Source organism: Gambusia affinis, linkage group LG20, assembly GCF_019740435.1.
Source record: "Gambusia affinis linkage group LG20, SWU_Gaff_1.0, whole genome shotgun sequence".
Taxonomy (NCBI): domain Eukaryota; kingdom Metazoa; phylum Chordata; class Actinopteri; order Cyprinodontiformes; family Poeciliidae; genus Gambusia; species Gambusia affinis.
This window is the reverse complement of record NC_057887.1, coordinates 16,715,899-16,732,456: the sequence shown is the minus strand read 5'-3', so window position 1 is coordinate 16,732,456 and position 16,558 is coordinate 16,715,899. Positions and strand designations below refer to the sequence as shown.

The following is a 16,558-nucleotide window of genomic DNA, read 5'->3' as shown; positions in this document are numbered from 1 at the left end:
CCCGATTTCAAAGTTTTAGCTGGCCGGATTAAGCACGGCACATGGAAAAATGAACAGCCAATCACAGGGAGGGACACTTAAAAATACACCTGGAGACAGGGAGGAATAGATGAAGTGAAGAATGAGGAAGTCTTCAATGTCTGCACCAGTATCACTCACTAAAAATGAGACTGAATTGACTCTCTGCACTAACATTTAGACTTTAACGATAGTGTTGCATTGCCATGATGGAAGCAGCGATGAGTAATAGCTGCAGGTTCAGACTTCAGCCCATCGGCTTCATCATCCTCTTATACTTACAAAATTCCTTGAGGATTCCGGAGGAGAAAAGTGAGGGGCTCGAGTGGGTGAATGGCACAGCTGACAGAGAGGAACTCGCGAAGCTAGCTGGACAGCTCCACGCTGTTGTGCGTTTGGTGGTGCTCACACTGAAACGTGGCTCATCTGTGCTGCTGCCTCCGATACCCCAAGAGGATTACCCCTCCTCTCTGATGCTCTTGGTGGAAGGAAATTAAAAGAGTAGCTGTTTTGAGGAGGAATTTAAGGGCAAACAGGAGAGGCAGAGTCTGCCATGCTTCTCCTCATGCTGCTTGTATGTGGCTGTGAACTCTTCTAAACAGGAGAAAGATTGGAGGAGTTTTTATTACACAACTTTAAGCTAAACATGCAGAATAGAAATATAGGTTATATTCAGACTAATTGCTTGCAGAACTTATAATTTTTTTTCCATTAAAATGGACTTTGTGTGCTTAATGTTGAAGTACTTAAGGTGTGCTTAAATATTCCTGTTCTGACTCAGGGAACAGGCATTTGTAAAATACTCTTAAGCAGAGAAGAGCCTATCCAGTATAGCGGCCTTCCACAGTCGAACTGATTTTTTTTTCATAACCAGTTATTTAGATGTGTAGTCCTGAGGAACTCCTAAACATATTGTGAGAAAATAGGAAAGAAATCAGAGCAGACATTTTCTGTTTAAAGACCCAAAAAATTGTCTGTTTGGTCAGAGTTGGAATTTTTTACTATTTCCCCATTGTTGGGTCCATGAGAACATCAATACATATCAATAAAATCAAAGTATATGATTAAATGTAGTTACTGTGTGCAGTTCACCCAGAACAGTTGGATGCTCTTGTCCCTAGGGATCATCAGGGATGACTAAATCTCTAACCCTAACATTTTTGGTTGTTTGCTATTAAGCTTTTCGAGAACTTTTCCTTGACGTGCTTTTTAGTTGCAGATATTACAGAAGAAGATCACCCTCTGAGACTTGGTGAAACGTTACACTTGGTTAGAGAAGAGATATTGCTTGGGCCCCTCTGTGATCCTGGCCCTCTGTTTTCTGCTTCTATTTAAAACAAAAGGAAAAAAAGGTAAGGGAGGAGGTGGCCTCTACCATCCCACCCTCCTGCTTCCACCACCGTGTTCCCTTTGCTTTTCTAATCATGCTGCAGATGTGCCTGATGGCTGAACAATCTCTGTGTACTGAACGTAGGGCTCCCGCAGGAATTCGGGAGGCTTGCTTGTGTGAGCTGTCGTGGAAAAAAAAAAGAAAATGTGAGAGGGCAAAGAAGGGAGGGAGGGAATGTGGGAGATTGGGAAAGACGGAGGGAAAACGGGAGAGATCAGTGAGCAGCGACCGTCGCAACAGGGCTCCTTTAGATTATGTGCGGGTGAAGTGGCACGATGGCAAGCCTGCCCTCGTTCACGGTCGCCTCTGGATCTGCAGACCAAACCACATTAAATAAAAGAAATCCATCCCCAAGCCTGTTAGGGAGCCATGTGGGGAGGTGTGAGAGCGTGCACGTGCACTGGAGTGGCTTGCATGTCCATATGTGTGTGAAGGAAAGGAAGGGGGAGGTGGGACGGGCAGCTCATTTTATCCTCCGTGCCAGCTCTGGATGGAGCCTGCCGGGGGATTATGGCACATTCTGCAAAGCAACAATGGAAACGGCAGCGTTTCGTACACATTTCCATCCTCTTTCTCCACCATCCAACAAACACAGCTTTGTCCCTGCCTGGCCACTCACCAGGCGGACACCTGGAGTCCCAGAGGTGCCCTCTTCAGCTAAACACTTGGGGGGAGAGAGAAAAAAAATGCTTCTCTACAATGCCAAGATAATTAAAGGACGGGCGATATAGGTGGGGGGTTTTCTCAGCCGATGGTCGGAAGAAAACAAGACACATCTCAGAATCAAAGCTCATTAAAATCACGAGTGTGATGAGATGCTTCCTTCTCCTCCACCCTCCTCCCTCATCTTTATCACCCTAGAGCAAGTGCTGCAAACAGCCGAACCCAAGTCAATGATGGCACAGATTACTCCTTTATTGCTTAATTCACCTACAATACATGACTCACAGGGACACCATCACCTTGAGCACCGTGTCCCCATAAGGTGCAGGAGAGTGATGCTGATTTCTTTGCTCAGGCCACCTTGCTCTGTTTTAATAGTGTCAGCAGGGCTTGGCTTAGTAGCTTTCAATCACTGAGGTGTGTGTGTGTGCCGGTTGTGGGGGGGTGTTTCACACTGCTCTGCGAAGGTGTAACACCCTGCCTGTAGTGTTGTTGTAAAGCACATTAGGAGTGACTGAGGGTGTTGTTATGGTATCATGATGCAGGTCCAGCACTCAGAGGAAGGTGAGAGATGTGTGAGGGTTTGTGAGAGTGTGTGTGGTCGGTATAATGGGCCGGCATGGCTTCCGGTCGCCATATTCCCACCTTTATGTAGGCAATGGATTCTCAATGTTGGAAAAAACAACTTGTAAATACAAAAGGCTTTCTTCAAACTGAAGTAAGCAAGATATATCAAGAAAAGAAATCATCTGATTGGTACATTTAATTTGTCTTTGACTGGCTCTTACTGGTGATCAATGGCTTTATTTAATGTAGAATAAATTTGATGATGTCTGGTTAAAAATGTAACATACTTAAGCTACTGATCCCCAACCTTTTTTGCAGAGCGGTGGGATGGCAGTGTGTTAAAGAATTGAAACTAAATCCCACAATGAGCAGAGGATGGGGAGGATTGGAAGGCAAGCACAACAATAACCCATGCAAAGTTTTGACTCCTTGTATGAGTCAAAAACCCCAACAGGAGCAGGTTTACGGTTCAGTTTTTCAGCAATAAAATATTTCTCGCAGTGTGATTGTTAATAGAATAGAAATAAAAACAATAAATAAACTGCTCTTCTGCAGCCAGGTAACAAACAACCCAGAGGCAAATTCTTTATTAGACTTATCAAAAATGAACAGAACTGGGGCGTGCTTTGGTGGTGTAGGGAATATCGCGACCCACAGTTGGAGGCCCTGAGTCCTCGACGCGGCTGTCGCAGGTTCGATTCCCAGACCCGTCGACATTTGCTGCATGTCTTTCCCTTCTCTCTCCCCCTTTCCTGTCAGCCTACTGTCATATAAGGGACACTAGAGCCCACAAAAGACCCCCTGGAGGGGAAAAAATAAAAAAATGAACAGAACTGTTGTACCTTAACCAGATATATGTAAAAACACAATTTGAGATCGATGAAACCTTTCAATCTGTTTTTGTGAAAACAAATTTCTTTTGCTATTGGATAGCGTTAGAATTAGACAGGCATAAAAAAAAGATACTCGTCAAATCTGGGCTGGATTGTTCAAATCTGCAAATTTTTTGAAAAAATGCCACAGTTTCTGATTTGTGAAAGCGTCACATTATTTGTAAAAACCAAAACGAGGATTCACAGTTATCCCCAAAATATTGCTCAGCTCTCATCTTTTGTCTGTCTTGTGAACCTCGTACTGTGTATTGTCTCGTTTAGTGAGCTGGCGGCAAGTGAAACCCAAAGTAAATCCAGAATCGTTATCGTCCTGCAAAATCTGATCGTTGCATCTCTTTTAGTCCGGAAGTATAGTGGTCAAAACCACATAAGCATAAGAGACATGAAAAACTCCAGAAGCGATCATTTTCCCACAGCGTGGCTGGCCTCCGACAAGCTTGACTGTTTCGGTTCACAAGCCGTTTATGTGAATAAATTAAATCTGTTTACCACTTCCCTGCGCCTCAACAGCTCAGTGGAGAGGGTTTGTGATCCATTTGTTCTGCAGTGATGGCGGGATAAAGCTAATCATTGTCTACTCTACTTTGCCTCTTAGTTTATCCCACAGAGCAGCGGCACACAGCTCGTCACATTAACACGACAGAGACACACTTTGAAGATTCCGGAGGGTTGGGAGTCTGAAACAACGTTTTTATCCCTAACTGTCAATTCAGCCCCGTTTTTACTGTGCTGCAGTGACCTGTTTTGGCATCACCATTCCTGAGACCCTTTTGTCCCTCAATTTTGCCATTAAATTAAATTCGCGGCCACTTTGTGCAGAGCTTCTCGGGGTGCCGAGTGGAAACAAAGCTTTAAAGTAGTCGTACAAGGCAGGAGAGAAAACATTGTTTTACCCCAGAGGTGGGCTTGATAGCATGCCGAAAAAGCCCATTTGAAGGGGGTAGGCCTCATCTGTCACCGGGCAATGGAGGAGGCAGCCATGCAGAAGCCCCCTGATTATAAAGAGATAATTTCATCCAATCCTCCGGTGGTGCTCCATCGCCTTGCCGCCATACTCCACTGCCTTTCATATTTGTTCCCGGCCTGCATCTCCTCACCCGTTTCGTTTTATTACAGCTCCCACTCAATACATATATTTTAGCTCCCGCTTGAATAGGGGAAGGAAAGCGGGTCTCCCTTCTTTGCCTCCCTCCCACTCCGGTCTCTTGCACGCATACACACATGCACACACACATCCACACCATGTGTCTTTTGTTGTGTAGGAATCCACAGCTCTCTACTTGTTGTGCAACGCCTGCCATGCAATTTGCAGTAAATTAAGCTCAAGTAAGGCACAAAACTGCACCGATTTCCCCCTCACGCGCTCACCAACGGCAGACGGGATTCCTATCTGAATCCAATAGGATCACAGGTAGAGAGGCACAGAGAAAATAAGGAATGATAACATCTGAAAAGAGCATGTAAATAGGCTGAGGCTTATAATTGGTTCTTGTTGTTATTATCTGCACCACATCAGAGGTTTAATCTTTAAATTGGCTCTCGTTAGTTACAAAAGATGTAACAAAGGACTGGTGTTAATTAGGAAGAGAAAATATCTGGAAATTCAATTACTCCCCAACACACTCGCATCATATTTTTAATATAATTTTGAGCTTAAAAAGCTAATAGATGTCAATGTGTGGACCCAGGCTTTCGATCAAAACTGTTGTTAAAAATGTGTGTTTAACTGAAAAAACATGGAGGTGGATGACACTCAGACCTTTGTTTCCCCTCATTTTAACTCACTGCTGGAGGTAAGAGAGATGACATGGAGTGGGGGAGAGGGGAAGGAAGAGGAGGAGGAGGAGAAGGAGGAGTAGGCGAAGAGAGGAGAGAGCCAGGGAGAGCAGGTCGACTTGCTCATCAATAACCACAAGGTCAGACAGGCAGTGCCGGGCTGAGTGGGCCCTGTTAGGAAGCAGCAGCTGAGGATTTGTAGAGCTTGTAAAGGCTTAAAGTAACACCACTACGCCTTCTTTGTGCCACAGGCTGGGCCTTTGAAGGGCCAGGGAGACACCTGCTGGTGGTGGAGGGTGACAGCGGTCGCCATGCAGCGGTCCTCTGTCTAGCGACACTTGGAGGAAATGGGAGAACTATAGAGGGGCACACCTGGGGGATATAGCGAGGCAATGGATCTCTCCTCATTTTTTCTTACATAATAAACATATATATATATATATATATATATATATATATATATATATATATATATATATATATATATATATATATATATATATATATATGCACGCAATTATATTGAAAATGGATGACTTATTCATTGATAAACTGTATGCAGCAACTTTAATTGGAAACACACAAAAAAAATTCCAAAAGCAATTGTAGAACACACTTTGTGTTTTGTCAAAAAGAGAAACAGTCTATAACACAACTCCTTACAATACAATCACTATTTTTAATATAAGAGTATTTTAAATTCATAAAAGAAATACTTCTCTAAGACAACACATCAACTTTTGAAAAAAAACATATTCATACATACAGAAATTGTGTTGTTTCCTATTTTTCAGCTTCTATTTTCTCTGCCTTACACTGTTTCATTCTCTGGCCTGTACAATCAAGCAGTTGTTAGCTCTGTTGTTTTGCAACACGAAGGTCTTAGGGTTGATTACCTGTCTGGGGTCTTTTTGCATGGAATTTGTTGATTATCCTTGTGCATCCACGAGTTCACTCTGGGTGCTCCGGCTTCCTCCTACATTACAAAAACATGACTTGTGGGCTATTCAGTCTCTCTTAGTTGCCCTTAGACATGAGTGTGTATGTTTGGTTATTTCTCCTGTGTCTTTGTGCTGCCCTGTGATAGACTGGGACCCGTCCAGAGTCCACCCTCTATCAACTAATATCCCATTGTATCATTTCGAAGTGATTTATTACATGATATTGTCCCATGTAGTACTGTAAATTGCATCACGTAGTATCCGATTATATTATTGTACATCCTGTGTCATCAACATGTTCTACTCCTCCCATCACAAAGTTATTTAGTGCAAGTGGAGTGTAGGACTTCAGAATTGTGAGCAAACAGATACTTTTCATCGGCAAACACAGAGTTGGAGAGAAGGGGAAAGAAAATCCTCAGATGTCTCTTTTTCTTTATGAGCTTTCTAATTTATGGAGAGGAATGCACTCATGTGCCCTTCTCTCCTCTCAAGTACAGGCATGAGCAGCTCCAATAGGTAGCATAAAAGCTCTTTAGCTGTCTAGTGGAGTAGATTACCGGCCCTGCCGTTAAATCCAGCTAGAGACCCCTAAGTGAGCATTATCAGTATGGTGCAGCATGCTGCCTCCTTTCTTTTTATTTCTCCCCCTCTCCTGCTCTCTCCCGTCATCTCACAGGTACTTTGTGGAGGGAAATTTCTTACTGTGAGATTGGTAATGGAGAGAGATGGTGAGGGGAGGGAGGAGCGTGGGGGATGAGATGGCCCTGCAGCAGCAGAAAGAAAGATGGAGACACCAGTAGATGGAAGGATGAAGGGGTAGGCGAGAGGAGGGGACGCTCTTCACTCCTCATAAATGTACCCATTAATTCACTAACCCCTCCACTTTGAGATGCAGGTCACTCTGAGTTATAGCCGACAACCGTTTTGTAATATTTATTTGACACTGAACACAGCATTAAATCAGTCTCCCAGAGGCAAAACTGATAACCTTCAGTTCAGTTTGTAATATTTTACTTTTTTTTTTTTTTTTTTTACTCACGATAATCCTGTGTAGTATGTCAGATCACAACCCCATTGTTTGGCCTACATGAAAAATTATTCTCCAGGATGAAAAGAAAGAGAATGGGCTTCCACGAGCTCCGGCTTCAGAATCAATAGTGCGCTGTAAGGAGTTTTGTTAGAGGAACTCTGGTAGAGCGAGTACAGAAGGAGGAGGAGGAGAGGGATAGATATGTAGAGCATGTCTGGGCCCAGTATACAGATAATTGTTAACCAAAGATTACATAATGGCTAAGTAACGTAAACAGAGAGCCACATGCCAAGCTAATGTTCCCACAGAGCAGGATGAAGGAGCTTCATGCAGTTTTCTGAGATAATGCTGACAGACTGTGAGGTTTGACGCATTATGTTTGCGTGTGCATGTGTGCGTGTGCATGTGTGTGTGTGTCCTTCCCTACCTCAGTTCATTTTCACCCAGAGGCACTTTAAACACAGCCAGACATCCTGCCTGAAGTCCAGCGTGTCTTTTCGAAAGGTGTACGGGGGCAACCGCCAGGGCTTGTTAAGGGTGTCACAGGAGCTGAGAGGGAATGTCATCCTTTGGGCTCTGTGAGGTGCTTGTCACCTGCCAAATCAATATCTCCCTGCTTGACTCACAGCATACACACATACGCAGAGAAAGAGAGAGACCGAAAAGAGAGAGAGTGTCTGTATCCTGGTGGTGATGTGATCAGCAGCTTCCCTTGGAGCTGATCCTTAACACTTGTCTGTGTTTCTGTTACAGAACTCTCCAGTTTAATGGCTGGCAGATAGAGGCCAGACGGGGACAATCAACATGAACTCGATTCCGTCGATGGACAGACACATTCAGCAGACCAATGATCGTCTGCAGTGTATCAAGCAGGTGAGGCAGAGGGGACGGCACCGGTTCTCATTCTGCAATTTGATTTTAAGCTGGCTTTCAGGAGTGATGTTGTTTTAAAATTATGCCCCAAATCATTTGTAACCCCCGGTGAGTTTAAAATTAAAATTATTTTCATTCAGCCAAGAAGTGTATTTTCTGATAGGAAAAATAAGCGAAGTCTCTTACTTCTCAATAAAAAATGTAAAAGCTGTTTAAGTGGTGAAAAAATATATATTAGTTATGTTTAATTTAAAATAGGGGTGCACCAATAAACTGGCTCGGTTTCTTTTTTTATTATTATTATTTTGGGAGATCAGTGATTGGCTGATACTTACATGTGAAGCCGATCTTATCCACCTCAAAGGTCTAAAAATCAACCACTCTCCTCTATTGCTCTGCTGTGAAAGAGGTTTGCCTGCAGTTAACTCCCAATTACAAACTCAGAAGAATTGGAAATACCTTTTATTGCCTCTACAACAATCAAACAGTTCTTCTAATTGTTGAGTATGTTGGTAGTATATGTTTTGTATTAAATTTCCACTTGTCTTTTGATGGTTTATTTTATGAGTTTCAAGACTTTAAGGTTGGAACGTCTCTTTGCCACGACGCTAATCTTATGATCTGTTCACAAATTCCCTATCAGGGCAACTAGCTTAAAAAAGTAAAATGGCAAATTTTGTGAACATGCTGGTCTTAAAAATCTGCAAAAAAGCTCAGTTTTACTCGTTTGGCATTAAAATGTCCAGGTTTGCTAATTTCATACTAGCTTATGTGTCAGTTTTTCTTTGAGACTTTTAGTACATACTTATCGTACATGCAACCTTTAAAGGAGTGAAGAAAATATTCTCTAATCACTTTGTGTATGTCATTTTAACCTCAAAATGACTCTTTTAACTCTACAGTAGAAAGAATTGTAGAAAATGATCAGCCTAACCATCAGAGTCAGAATGTTCCTCAGCATTCTCACTTGACCGCAGTAAAGTGACTAATCTGCTCAGTTCCTGTTATCAGAACTCTGGTGTGACTCAGGTTACTGACTGGGGTCAAAGAGCAGGAGCTTTCCATCCTCCTCCACCAACCCCTCCACCACCGCTGACTCCCAACAAATCCTTTTGTTCCCACTTTTCCTCAGTTTATTGCGGGACGAATCACCGGCAAGAATTACACAGACATACTCATGTAACCCCAGACTACAGGGGTCTGATCCCGGCTCTTAAACTAACGGTGCATTTGTTTCTATGTCAGCGCCGAGGTCCCTCAGAACGACACGAAGTAGACCTTTGAGGTGGTGCTCGTCATACTTAAACATGTCGGTGACAAATCCTTTTATCCAGTGGGGGAGCTAGAGACAATATGTGGCTTTGATGTTTTTAAGTAATAAGACGAAGAGAGGTAAACACTCTCAGTCCTCAGCCTGGCTACCTTTATCGCAGCAGGGTGTTAAATAATTCAATATCCACTCCTCTAGTTGTAATGAACGTGGAGATTGTCTATTAAAGTGGGTTCACACAAGTGCAAAAAGGGGTTTGCTGGTGTCTAACAACAGTTTACACAGCTCAAATGTTTCGAGGTTAAATGTATTAACCCCGGCAGGACAAAAATTTAAACAAATACATCCCAATGTTAGCGCCTGAGGAGGCAGCACAGGGGTAAACACACCAATTAGAGAGATCCATGGCACACGAGTAGGCCTCCAGTCTATCTAATAAATGGTTAAAGCGTGGGGTCATTTCAAATCGACCAGTAAGAGCCAGCACCCTGCTAATAGAGGCGAGCTTTGTGCTGCAGACAATCAGGGTTTGGAAGGCCCGCATAATAAATACCATTTATGTCCTGCCAATTAGACTAGCGGCGAGCCCATTCAGCTGGCCGTCTATTCTCCTCCCCGTGCACAAAGATGATCATCAGGGGAGATCAGAACAATTAACTCGCTATCTTCTCCCCCTCCCTCGCTCCCCATTGTCCAATATCCAAGCTATTAAAATAATTAAGGAAATATTGTAAACCAATCCAGCTGTTTGCTTTAATTGAAACTGTAGCGCACGCTGAAAATTTTTTGCCATCTCAAAGAAAGGCCCGGGAATACAAATGAAGCCCGGTCTTTTGTTAAGTGTTGTTTCCTGGAAGATGCGACACGTCCGTGTGACTGCTCCCAGCCAGAGCGGCGGACAGGGTAACAAATTGATTTTGTTGCTCAAATGATGAATTGCTGCTGAGCGTGATGATAAAGTGGAGGAAATTGGACTCTGTCAACGTGATTGAATCAGAGGGTTGAAAGTCAGATCAGAAAATCATTGCTGTGGCAATTCTTAAATTACTGTTCTGTTGTAAAATTGCAATAATGGAATATTTAAACAATAACTCAGCCAAATACTATCTGATGAATGAATGGATCTTTTACTTAAGAACCTGGAGCAGAATATTAGTTTCTCTGTGCCTTATTTTCTCTGGTAAGACAAAGAAACGCAATGCTATTGGCTTTGAGAAGTGCAGACATTACCTTGCAAAAGTATGCATACCCCTAGACCTTTTTTGTCAACATTGTGATTTTATCAGAAAGAACAACACTGACAGTGCATAATTGTAAAATTGAAGGAAAGCAACACAAAGACAAATTTGAGATGAACAGTGTATTCATCCCTCTATAATCTAATACCCATAAATAAAATTCGGTGAACCAAATTCCTAAAGAAGGCACCTAAAGTGTGTCATTTAGTTTCAAAATAATGTGCACAAGTTTTCTATTATTATTATTATTATTACATAATGAAGTAAGTCTAAGTGACATCTCAAATCTTTTCCCCAAGTACAAGTAAAATCTCATTATGTAGGGGAGAAATCCAAGTCAAACCTCAATTATTTCCTCCCAAGCCCAAGTTAAGTCTTAAATATTTCATCCTAAGTCAAAGTTGAGACTCAAGTATTTTTTCACAACTCTTTGACTTTGTCCCAAATCAAATTAAATAATGTAATGTTTTTCACAAAGTCCAAGAAAGTTTTACCCTTAAGACTTCTTATGTTCGAGTCAGATCTCAAGTATATCATCCTGAGTCCAAGTCAGCTACACATACAGCTTGGACACCAATGTTCCCTCTTGATGAACACAGATAATCTGCAAACAGGATCTGTCGGATCCTGTGACAATCTAATCTGTTACAATGTCCCAGTCAAAGTCTGTGTCTAAATCCCAATGATAATTAGTGACAAAACAGGAAAATAGATTTTTAGTGTCACCCTCCATTCATTTTTTTAAAAAGAAAAATAACTCAAGCTATTGCAAATGAAACTTTCATTTGCAAAGTTTCATTTGCAAGTGAAAAATGAAACTTTGTCACTTGTATAGCATAGAGAGTATGTTAAAATTTAAAAAACATTTATTTGTAAAAGTAGTTTGAGAACCAGGTGCTATTTTCCTTCCACTTGACAATTATGCACTACTTTGGTGTAGTAGATAAAACATTTGCGGTTGTAACATAACAAAATGTGAAAGGTTCAAGCTTTTGAATGCTTTTGCAAGCCGCTGCATGTTGTTTTAGCATTTGTAAAGCAACATCCTCACAAGAACGCGTCTTTTAACCTTTAAGAGCTTACACAAAGAAGAGCACCTGCATTTGCTCGGGTTAACCTCCAAACAGATGCTAAAAACAGCAATCTGATTTCACCCCGGCACATATTTTCCCTGACAGTTTGTTTTTCTCTCGCATCTCTGAATTGCACCGTTGTGAATACTTTGGGAGAAAGATGGGTTGTCTGATACTGCTGGTATCTATTTTGGAGATACTATTTTCCTCTAACAGTGGGGAAGCCGGTTTGCTGTCAAACTCTGCTCTCTGGTGATGCATGCATGTGGCGGAGGCTCTGCAGAACCCTGCAAACTCTCCTCTCCCTGCAGGAGCACTTCCTCCAACTCCTTAGCACCAATATTTCAAGATAAAGTGAAGCTGCTGCTGCTGCTTAGACCTCACAGCTGTTTTTGTCTAGCTGCTGCTGAGCTCCCTTTCCTGGGTTAATTGTCTCCATTAATATGTTTCTCTGTTGCACCGATGAATGTAGAACAACAGCAGCATTTTTTAAATTTATTTATTTATTTTTGTTGAATGGAAAGAGTGTATTTGCCAGATTGCACGCTCTGTCACTTCCAGTTAGGCTGCAGATGTGCTTGTTGTTTTCCAGACGTGACTACAGAGGAGGGCTGTGTGTGAGTCTCAGGACGCTGCACGTCCTGTCCATCTTTGTTTCCCCCCTCGAACTGAGCCGAGCTTTGACTGGTGTGTAAATGTTGAGTCAGAGAGAGCGATAGAGTAGCGGAGTGGGTGGAGGGTGTTTCTTGGCCACTGGTTTGGGTTTGATTGGTGGTTTTTTGGCCATAAAGAGGGGAACATCTGTGGCATGGCAGTGCCAAGCACTTCGTGTGACAGCCACACTGGTGGGACCAATTGTTCTGAGTGCAAAGAACAGTAATCACTTCAAGCCCAAGTGGCGGTGTGTGTTTTCTTTCTCCCCTCCCTTCCAACATATTCCTCCTCTCTCTCGCTCCATCCCCGGTGCGCTGATTGCATGTGTTGTCTAGCTTCCAGAGATTCTCCTAAATTTAGCATCTGTATGTGTTTCACTTTAACCACCTTCAGAAACTTACATGCACTGGGACTCTGCCACGTCTCACTTCAACATGAGTTCCCTTAGTGTATCACAGTCACAGACAGAAGCAGAAAATAAACTACCCTGGTTTCATCCATCCCCACGACCCCCATCAAATGCCAACTTCACAAACTGATATGAAAGCTGCTTTATCAAATCCTGACCTCTGCTGCCCCCTAAAGAGCAAGCAGGAAAAAAGCAGCTCTCCAACAGTGAAATCAAAGCTCACACACACATTAAGAAGACACCAGTTCGCTTTGAGATGACAACCCACTCTATTTACCTTTGATGCCATGGAGTGGGAGTCCATTTGTTCCTGTTTGGAGCAAGTGCACTGTAAAGGTTTTTGTGCGTGATCTCTGTAAAGGCCCCAGATTACTCCTGAGTGCTGTTTATGTTGAGGTTTGAAAGCTTTCACAGCTGAAGTGTCCGGTTGTGATGGGTAGATCAGTTTTTTTCCATTTCTCTTATAGATTTAAAGTAAAACAAAACAGTGGTCATCATTGTTGCTATAAGGTATTTCCTTCTTTGGTGACATTTCTGAACTTATGGTGTAAATTTTGACTCATTTTGGAATTTTTTGCATTTAAAGTAACCATTGAGAAAACATTTTTGCTGTTTTTATTAACCATCATCTCTTCTTTCTTTTCTTAGATCTGGACAGTACAGGTGGTTGTGCCTGTCACCTGTTTTCTGTTCTGTTTTTAAACAGTAGGTAATTGATTTTCAGCCCATTTCGCAATTTTATTGTCCTCTTTGTTTCCTCACAGCACTTACAAAATCCAGCAAATTTCCAAACAGCGGCGACCGAGCTGCTGGACTGGTGCGGAGACCCCCGAGCCTTCCAGCGCCCCTTTGAGCAAAGCCTGATGGGATGCCTAACAGTGAGTCCCCAGCTCCACCCTACAGCCTCGCTCTCGTTGTTTCAAGGGCGACGAAAAGAGCTGCTAAAAACAACTGCTGTGTCGGCTTTTTGCGTAACTCTCTCAGGGACATAAGACAGCTAATGTTTTCTTGCCTGATCTTCAATAAGGTCACTGGGTAAAAAAAAGCACTTTGTACAAGGGGAAGCACTCAGATTTATCCTCCTGTCAGTGACCTCATTAACAGCTTGTGCGGAGGCTGGTGAATTTAATGAAAAATAAAACAACTAATCAAGTCAAGTGTTAAAGCAATGGTTGGTGGCAAGAAAATCTATTTTTGTCTTGAAATGACCCTCTATTGCCATGGATACAGAAAAGACCCTCAAAATGAACACTAGCGTGGACTGCAGAAGTTTCACTCACCTGTCACCTTTGCTTTAACGTGCTGCTTCTAGCAACAGATGAAAGAAAAATACGCTGCACCTTTAAGTGCAGCCTGTATCCCCTACAGCAGTGCACGAAAGTCAGTGAAGCCACTGTGACACATCGAGCGACTGCTTCTGTCGCTGCTTTAATGTGCACCAGCAGGTGTCTTCTCCTCCATTCTGCCAATTCAATTTGTGTCCTGCCGTGAAAATGTCGCGGCTTCTTCCTTTTAGTTTATGAGCTCTGTAGACCCGAGTTAATCTAATGTAATTGCAAAATTACACAGCACTCCATCCTGTGGATTTCATGTTTTCACCTGTAGTGTCTTGTAAAAGTACAAAGCGATTTGTCACATTACGTCCACAAACTTCCAATTTGTCAAAAAAAAACAAAAAAACCGTGGTGCATAATTTTGAAACGGAAGAAAAAAAAACATGTTTTCCAAAGATTTTTAACCAAATAAAAATAGAAAAATGGGGCATGCATTTGTATTCATTCCACAATATATGTTGCACCTAATTTAGAAACAGACTTCCCCTCTGTGTAATTCAATCTCAGTACTAATACATGTGTTCTGTGGAGGCATCAGAGGTTTGTTAGAGAACGTTAGTGAACAGACAGCATCATGGAGACCAAGGAACTCAGCCGACAGATCAGGGGTTGGAATGTAAAACAGTATCCCCAGCTTTCAAATGCTTTCAGAGAACGGTTTAGTCAATCACCATCTAAGATGACACAAACGTTCTGTCACAATTTACTCCTGAATAGTATAGAATAGGTGATGTCACAGTCACACGGCTGGTTTACTGTATAAAATATAACACACATGTTGGCCCTATTTAGGACAAACCCACCTAAACTCCACCAACTGTGTACAATTAAAGACCTGGAATTGGAACCACTTTTTACACTGAAATTACCATTTAGGAAAGCATCCCTCAGTAGCTCAGATTCTAATTTGGCCGTCTCCGCTCATATTTCTTCTGCTTAATGGGACATTCCTCTAAATAAAGCCCAGATGTACGTATCCTGAGCTGGTGTCACGTCAGCACTATATTTACTGGAGATAATGACACGGTGCATGCGGCAGAGTTCAGCTCTAGAACCTCAGAACTTGTCTCGAAGTGTGACGGCGGGACGTTGAAAGGACAGGAGGGATGAAAGATCTCAAAGTGGGTCCAAACAGAACCCTGCATGTCCTGAAGGGTCACCATGATTTGAGGAGGTCTCTTTGAGCTGATAATGGTAAAGGTAAATCAAAGGATTGTTGCAGGACATTATGGTGATTTACATCACCTCCGATGGCATGTTGATGTGTCTCCTAATGTTTCCTCTCAGTGGGTCATCTCTGCACTGGAGGCCACATTTGCTTCTCATCCTGCTGTCAACCAACTCATATGGAAGCTATAAACTCTTAGTATGTCCATCATTTAAGCTGAATTGGATCTTTGATGCTGCCAAAAGGTCACTAGATAAAGTAAAATGCAGCATCCTCAGACTTGTCATGTCTATTCCTTACTTTTTACTATCATCCAATAAAGTTGGAAGGTTTGACTGTTACAGAATTTCAGGTTAGAAAAACATATAATTTTGTAGAATTTGATGGAAACTACCCTGTGGAATAACTTAAAATATTTATTTAAAATTTGTTGTCAACATTTCCCAACCATTTCTATGAAATAAATACAAATGTATAAATGTTTCAGCATTTTTGGATATTTATATAATAAATAAATATTCAGGATTTCTAACTTATCACTTTTCAAGCTTGTTTTTACATGAACAGTAGTCTCCACATTTATTGGCACCCGTGATTAAAGACTTTCTTTTTCTTGCAATGGTTGAATTGCAGAATAAAAATTATATACAGTCCTCTAACAGTGAGCTTTGTAGATATTTCATTTACGGACCTCCTCACTGTATGTGGAGAAAGAATAAATAAGATGCTCCATAAAACAGGCCAATAACACTAAACATACAACCAGTGCTACACTTTAATTATTTAGATCAGAGCATATGTATGTGCTACAGTGGTTCTGTCAAAGTCTTGAATCCTGTTTGGAATATGTGGCAGGATTTGCTGTTCAGAGATTCTCTAACTAATCTTACTGAACTTGAACTTTTTTTGTGATTAAAAAAGGTAGAATCAGTCTCTACATGTGGAAAGCTGGAGACATGAAGAGTAACTGCAGCTCTTCATGTCTCACCTCTGTGAGTCAGTGTGCATCCAAATATAGATGTACCCCATACTTTTCAGATTTTCTCTTTCACAAGAAATTATGAAAACGTTGTCACCTTTTTCCACTTTCCAAATATGCCCTGCTTTCTGTTGGTCTGTCACACAAAAGCCCATTAAATTAGAATTTTTTTCTGTAGTGTGACTAAATACTGCAGCAACCCTCTTGAAGATAAACAGGTTTAAGAACAATTAAAACTTTTGTACTGTAAACCCATGTCACTGAAAAATAGTCATAATC

The 16,558-nt window shown here is 41.9% G+C and overlaps 1 protein-coding gene across 2 annotated transcripts in view; it reads left to right on the top strand.

Annotated features, from left to right (window-relative positions):
• LOC122822687 (zinc finger MIZ domain-containing protein 1-like) overlaps positions 1–16,558 on the top strand; it is a 118,800-nt gene that overhangs the window by 73,443 nt on the left and 28,799 nt on the right. For both annotated transcript variants that reach the window (XM_044101501.1, XM_044101500.1), the window contains exons 3-4: positions 8,035–8,154; positions 13,563–13,676. In XM_044101501.1, the coding sequence (XP_043957436.1) occupies positions 8,086–8,154; positions 13,563–13,676 (183 nt within the window). In that variant the 5' untranslated portion in view covers positions 8,035–8,085. The remainder of the gene's footprint in view (positions 1–8,034; positions 8,155–13,562; positions 13,677–16,558) is intronic.